Source organism: Nannospalax galili, unplaced genomic scaffold (assembly GCF_000622305.1).
Source record: "Nannospalax galili isolate Female #2095 unplaced genomic scaffold, S.galili_v1.0 scaffold227, whole genome shotgun sequence".
In the NCBI taxonomy this organism is placed as follows: Eukaryota; Metazoa; Chordata; class Mammalia; order Rodentia; family Spalacidae; genus Nannospalax; species Nannospalax galili.
Window position 1 is genome coordinate 11,004,489 of NW_008360303.1, and position 6,935 is coordinate 11,011,423.

General features: G+C 48.5%; 1 protein-coding gene across 1 annotated transcript in view; it reads left to right on the forward strand.

Moving 5' to 3' along the window:
* Positions 1-6,935, forward strand: part of Nmnat2 (nicotinamide nucleotide adenylyltransferase 2) — a 197,886-nt gene that overhangs the window by 173,461 nt on the left and 17,490 nt on the right. The window contains exon 8 of the mRNA XM_008824304.2: positions 3,425-3,501. Coding sequence (XP_008822526.1) covers positions 3,425-3,501 — 77 coding nt within the window. The remainder of the gene's footprint in view (positions 1-3,424; positions 3,502-6,935) is intronic.

A 6,935-nucleotide genomic window follows, 5' to 3' on the forward strand; every position in this document is an offset into this window, starting at 1 on the left:
TGGGTAGGCACATTCTGGGATTACTAGAAATGAGTGGGATACCCGGCCCTTCCCTAAATCTACTGTTCTTCGGGTAGTCCATGAATAGGACTTTGTTCCTGTTGTTCCCTGTACCCATGTAGTTCTGGAGGGCACTGGCCCTCTTGGCTCCAATAAAACCAAATTCTGGGCACCAGTATCCACCATAAACTCAATTGGTTTCCCCTCTATTTTCAGGGTTACCCTGGACTCAGGGAGGGGACCTGAGCCCCATCTCCCCTAGTCACTGTCTTCACCCCCAATTAGAGCTGGTAATACCTTAGCTGATTGCTTATTCTTCTTGGGGCAGTCCTTCACCCAGTGCCCTTCCTCCTTGCAGTGCACACACTGGTTTTTCCCTACCTTATTTCGTGATCTGGATCCCGCTGGTGAGCTCCCTCCGTACTGGGGGTTGGTTGCCAATAATATCTCTCTGAGGTCCTTTTTGTGGCAGGCCTGCTGTCTCTCCAGGACCCTGGTCAGGCTTGCTTCCTGTCTTTTTTCTTTTCTTTCCTCTCTTTGTTATGCTGTCTCCCCTCTATTATAAACCTTTTCCACCACTGCTATTAAGTCCCTAAGGTTCTTTTCTCCTAGTCTATCTAAAGGCTGTAACTTTCTCTTGATGTCAGGGGCTGCCTGGTTAATGAAGGCAAACATCACAGTTTGAGCTGATTCCTCTGCCTCTAACCGCCGGAAGGCATCTTGTAATCTCTCTATGTATGAGGCTGGGCTCTCTTCAGGCCCCTGTCTGACATCATAGACCTTAGACATATTGGTGGGTTTTTGAGTCGCCATTTTGAGACACGCTAACAGGGTCTGGCGGTAGACCAGGAGCCTCCCCTTACCTTCTGCTGTGTTGTAGTCCCAGCTGGGATGGCTAGGGGGAAAGCTGGCATTAATGATGCCTGGGTCTGTGGTAGGGTCCCTGGTGGGGCCCGGAACCAATTTCTGGGCTGCCTCCAGGATCCTGTTTCACTCCTCAGTAGTGAACAGGACACCCAGGAGCTGGTGGCAATCATCCCACATGGGCTGGTGAGTGAAGAGAACAGTTTCCATAAGTTAATCTAGTCCCTGGGGTTTTCAGAGAAAGGCGCATTCTGTGAGTGCCAATTGTAAAGATCACTGGTGGCAAAGGGCCAGTAATGAAAGGGCTGATTGCCCTCTCCATCTGGGGGCCCCGCTGGCTGGAGGGGGAGGACAGTGGTGTCAGGCTGGGGGGCTGAACCCTCCGGCTCCGTGTGGCCTGCGCAGGTCTCTGTGGAGGCAATGGTGGCTCCTCAGGGTTAGGAGGCAGGGCCTGCACTTGTGGTGCCATTGGCGGGGTGCCCATCTGAGAGGAGTAGGGCGGGGGAAAGATGTTCTCCTCCATGCCTCCCTGGAGAATGGGTTTCTCTTCCACCTTTAGTCTGAGAGGGAGGACCTGCAGAGATGGAGGGAGAGCAGTTGGATTAATTGGGGGAAGGAAGGACTTGACCCAGCCAGGGGGGCCATCAGGTTGTTTGATGAGGCCTCACCAGGTCACAATGTATGGGATCTGGTCCTGGTGGCCTATCCGTGGGTGAAAGATGTGGTCCTCTACCCTGGAAATCAAACTCAGGTTAAAAGTCCCTTCAGGGGGGCATCCAACATTGAAGGAGGGCCAATCAACCGAACATAAAGTTGTCCATTTCTTTTTCTTTACATCTACACTATTGTTATGGGCAATCATCTTAACATGCCCCCAGTGGACTAGTGTAAGATCTAGAGGGGAAGATGGTGCGTTGCCCATAGTATTTATCAGTCCTGTCCGTTTCGTCAACAAAGAAATTAGAACGAAGATCACAAGACACAAGAATGACACAGACAGACAGAAGGCCCAAAATAAACTACCGCAGCTTTCAGATGGTCTGGACTCTCGGCTGTGTGGATTCTCTGGCTCGATTGTGCCAAAGACCGTACAGATAGAACGCACGTGTCCCAACAGGGTCGCGAGGTCCTCTGAGGTTTCAGATGGATTAGTGTCCTGGTGGGGTGTCCAATGGGGAACACCCACCCCAACGAGGATGGGGACTTCTCCCGAATCCTCCAGGTGGCCTCGCTAGCGTTTCAGAGACAAAGAAAAACTGAGATCAGATCGCCGCAACCAAAGTGAAAGCATAGAGAAGACAGGCACACACACACAGTTTTACAAAAACTTACCCGGCCAGTTGATCACAAAACTTTTGGGGTCAGTTCCTCTCGGAGGTCTCTGGGGGGATCCCGGATAAGCCCCAAAATGTTGTACCCCATCCACTGGACCCCAAAGAGACCACTGAGGACCCAACACACCAAAATGCAAAAGCAAAGGTTTATGGTTTATTCAGGCTTAAGCTCGGGCTCTCAGACCACACCAACTCAACGGATCCGTGCTGAGAGCCCAGAGTAAGGGAGAGTGGAGCCTTTTATAGGTTTTAGACAAAAGGGGCGGGGGAAGATACCAAAGATACATTTTGGTTGGTTCAAGGAGCCCACACGCACGTCAACATAATTTTAAACCGATTGGATGTATAAGATGCAGCCCTGGAAGTTTCTTATTGGCAGGTGCTATTCTCAGGGCTGTGGAATGTGCTGACTGTTATCTGTGGGGCCAGGAGTCTCCGTTTTTACCTTATAGGACAGTTTTCATGCCCGGGCTTGCTTAATCTATAGTTTCCTGGAAAGTGGGGTGGGGGGATAGCAGGCGGGGGCCAGGGCATGTCTAGGCATGTCTAAAGCAGCAGCCAAGCATTTTACAGAAGCTAAAAGAGCAATTAGTCGGGGGTCTGGAGGGATTGGGGGGGTGAATGAAGAGGGTCTCAGGGTCCTACAGTACAAGCCTGTACTCTAGCACTAGGGAGGCTGAGACAGGAGGATCCAGAGTTCAAGGTCAGCCTCTGCTACATAGCAAGTTTGAGACCTGCCTGCCGAGGCTACCTGAGACCATCTCAAAAAAAGAAAGGAAAGAAGAAAGGGAGGGAGGGAAGGAAGGAGGAGAGAAAGAACAGACAGAAAAAGAAAGCTAGAGTCTTTTAGCCCTTAAGCAAAGTATGCAACTGGTTCCATTTCTTTTAGGGGACCCAGATAACCTGGTTTAGCTGGCTCCATCTCTATCAGAGGGCCCAGACAACCTGGTTTGGCCCTCAAGGGCCCATGTGTGGGGGTTGGCAGGACAGTTGGCTACCCTCTGTGTTTTGCTCCCTCTGTGTGTGGAATTCCCACTGGAGATGAGGGAAGAGAGAGGGGTTGGAGGGTTGAACTGCAGACCCCTGGTGTGGGGCTGCCAGGGAGACCTGGGCCACACAGCCCCAAGGGTGTAGATTTCTGTGTTCACGAGGGAGGAAAGCTGAGAGTAACTGGGCAGTTTCCCAGAACTCCTCTAACTCCCTCTGCAAACTTTGCTCCTCCTCAGAGCTACGGATCCTACTGCTGTGTGGCAGTGACCTGCTGGAATCCTTCTGTATCCCAGGGCTCTGGAATGAAGCAGATGTAAGTAGCAAGATATGAAGCCCTACACAGCTGGGAGGGGAGGGAGGGGCGGGGAGGGCACACTTGACTTTGGCCTCTGTTCTCTTCTCCCCCCCCCACTGAAATCTCTCACCTCCCGTGCCTCCCCCGACTTCCCAAGAGGGCAATTCATTCCCCTCAGTGTGGAGGAAAATTCTCACCTATCCCAGCCTGTGGACTCTCCTCCCCATGCTCACCCCTGGGAAAAATGCACTCCGAGTCTAGAATGCCTTCCTTGTTCCAAGCACTGTCTGGGGTGTGTGTGTTGGGGGTGGCAGAGACAGAAAGGGAGAGGAAAAAACCTTGATCCTTTGGAGATTATAGTGTGGTTTGTTTTCCCTTTGATCCCTTTGAAGTAGTAAAATACCACTCTACAATCCCCTTAGCAAGAGAAAAGGGTGAGGGGCACAAATGGCTAATGGCAAAGTTAAGAAGGATCCTTCTGGTGACTGACTTGGGATAGGAGAAAGTACCAGCTAAACTTATACCACTCAGAAGCTCCATGATGTCCTGTTATCAGTTCTGACTCTGATGGTCTTAATGCACTCGCTCTTCACACGTTATTGCTCTTCCATTAATTCATGCACCTGACAGCTGAGCTACTAGCTCCAACCCCATAGCCCCATGCAAATTGTTTGTTTTTGAGATTAGGTCTTGCTGTGTAATCTAGTCAACCCTGCCTCAGCTTCTAGAGTGGGCCACCACTCCTGGCTTCCCTGTGCAAGTTTTATTCCCAGAGCAGCCCCCACTGGACACTTGCAAAGATCCAAGAAAAGGATCAGTAGTTTCAACTAGTTTCTGAAACCTCCATGTTCCTGAAAAACAACACTGTGATGGTGACCTACAATCAGGTGTTGTCTGCTAGAAAGCTAATGGGGGTGTATGGCCTAGCTCCATGTGTAACTTCCAAAACTGGTGAAGAAACCAAGAAACCAAACAGCAAGCAGTGCTAGAGGGTTAATTCAGGCTTTCCTTGGGTGTCACTCTGCATCTCAAGTTGTGCCTTAAAATGTATGAAATCTACAGTATGTTATTGACAGTTGTCTGAGACTTTAAAGAAATTCACAGTCCAGATGGGCGTGGTGGCACACACCTTTAGTCCTAGCACTCAGGAGGCAGGCAGGATCTCTGTGAGACTGAGGCCAGCCTAATCTACATAGTGAGTTCCATGTCAACTGGGACTACAGGGAGACCCTGTCTCAAAAAGCCAAACAACAACAACAACAAAACCAAGATTCCAGTTCTATTCCAATACAGCTCATGCCAAAATGTATTCCGAGTTTCAGTTTCTCCTATCTCTACAATGAGCATAATATTACTACTTTCCTTATGAATTTGCTATGTAGCTGAAGAAGATCATGAACTCCAGATCCTCCTGCCTCCATCTCTGCTGGGATTATAGGCTTGGACTACCAATTCTCTTAAATTAAGAGAATTTAACTAAAGTGAAGCAGGCACCCAGATGCAGGGGAAATTATTCAAGGTGAAGGACACACATGTTAACAGGCTATGAGATAATGAGGAGGGCAAGGAGGGTTGAGTGGAGGAAGATGGGGCTGTAACAGTCAGTTCTTTCATCTGCACCCTGGAGCAATTTCCTGCAGGTGAAATCTTAAGCCTCCTTTCAGTTTTGGATTAAGTGATTTATCAGCTTTTGCTTTCCTCCCTCCTCACAAGGTACTGTGAAAATGGAGAGTAATGCCTGCAACTTCTCTACAAGTTCTCAGCAAAGCCCTTTCAAGAAGCTGGGCAAAAGCAGGGCAGTTGCCTGGGGCCCCATGCTATGGGAGGCCAGAGCAGTCTGGGAATTTAGAGAGATGAAGTTGGCAACTGTTGTAGCAGCCTGAAGTGCCACTTGTGTGAGAAGGAAATCCCTGGGGCTATTTACTAAGTGGGACCCAGGGAGCCTCCTCTCAGGGGCAGACCTAGGCTTCCTGGAGCCTGAACACACACCCTTGGGGCCCTAGCTGCCTGGCTAGTCCCTAATCCTCAAATGTTGGCATTTTACAACACCAAGAACAGCAGGAAAGAAATTAGGGCCCTAGGGGTATGTGTTTCAGAGAGACGAGCCCCTGGCCTCTCTCCCTCTGGTTCATCCCTTGTGCTGAGACTGGCATTGGCTGATTAAGAAATGAAGTTTGAGAAGTCAGTAGCTATGGATTTCTCAGGAATTCCACAGGTAAAGAGTTCTTCACTGTTCAAATGTGTTCCCACCTGATGAAGTGAACAGGTCCCAGTGATGACTGGCTTGACTTTTTGGATTCCTCAGGGTCAGAGAATTTCAGTCAGTTACTGGCAGTTGTGTGGAAAAGATGGGGATTCTCCTGGCTCATTCCCAGCTCCTAGTCTGAGATGCATAATTTTGGAGCATTCTTGTGGAAGCCAAGGAAGGATGAGCTAATGAACCAGGTGCAAGGAGGGCTACCTGCTAATCTCACTTTTCCCCAGGACTTTGATGGATTTAACAAAGTCCCAAGGCTAAGGATTTGTAGCTTGGTGGTAGAGAGCTTTCCTTGCTGTGTAAGGCCCTGGATCAAATACCCTGTACTATAAACAAACAAACAAAAATCTAAAACCTGGAGCTAGGGATGTAGCTCATTTGGTTGAACAGTTCCCTAGAATGCACAGTGTTCTGAGTTCGAGTCTCAGAACTATACAAACTGGGCGTGGTTGTGTACACCTGTAGATCTCAGCCCTTAGGGGATAGAGGCAAGAGGATCAGAAGTTCCAGATCATTCTGTACTATGTAGTACATTCAAGGACAGCTTAGGTGTTTCAAAAAGAAAAAGAAAAAACTTAAAGTCCCACATTCTTAGAACTCTCTAAGTCTTATGCTAACAACTTCCACAGCTCAAAGATCTAGGATATTCAACCTGGCTACTCTAAGAGGGCATAGCAGTCCTGTACCCTGTCCAAGATGGTAAGAATTCAGTTCCCCTACAGGTAGCAGAATTTGAGTCAAGCAGACCTTCAAGCTTGCCCCACTCAGTGATCATCTTCAGCCTGTGGCCGTCTTGAATCCAAACCCCACTTAACCAATTGTTCCTTCCCAATTGTTCTAGTTTGATTTCTGTTGCTGTGACAAAACATTCCAACCAAAAGCAACTCTCCTTGAAACAAAACCCAGCCTGTTGTGCAGGGATCTGATGCTGCCAGCTGCTCTAGCCGTCATATAACAGGAGAGAGGCAAATTAATTCGGATTTAAGGATTCCTTCCTCAATCACTCTTTTAACAGTGCTCATACGAACATAGCATGTATGTGCCCTTGAGGTACTTGCAAGCTAAGAATATCTTAGTTATTAATACTTACTTCATTATATAACATGAAATTAACCATATAGAAAACTTAGAAGTGTTCCTGAACCCAGTAAATACTCAATAATCATTGTCTGTTATTTCATTCTTTTTTTTTTTC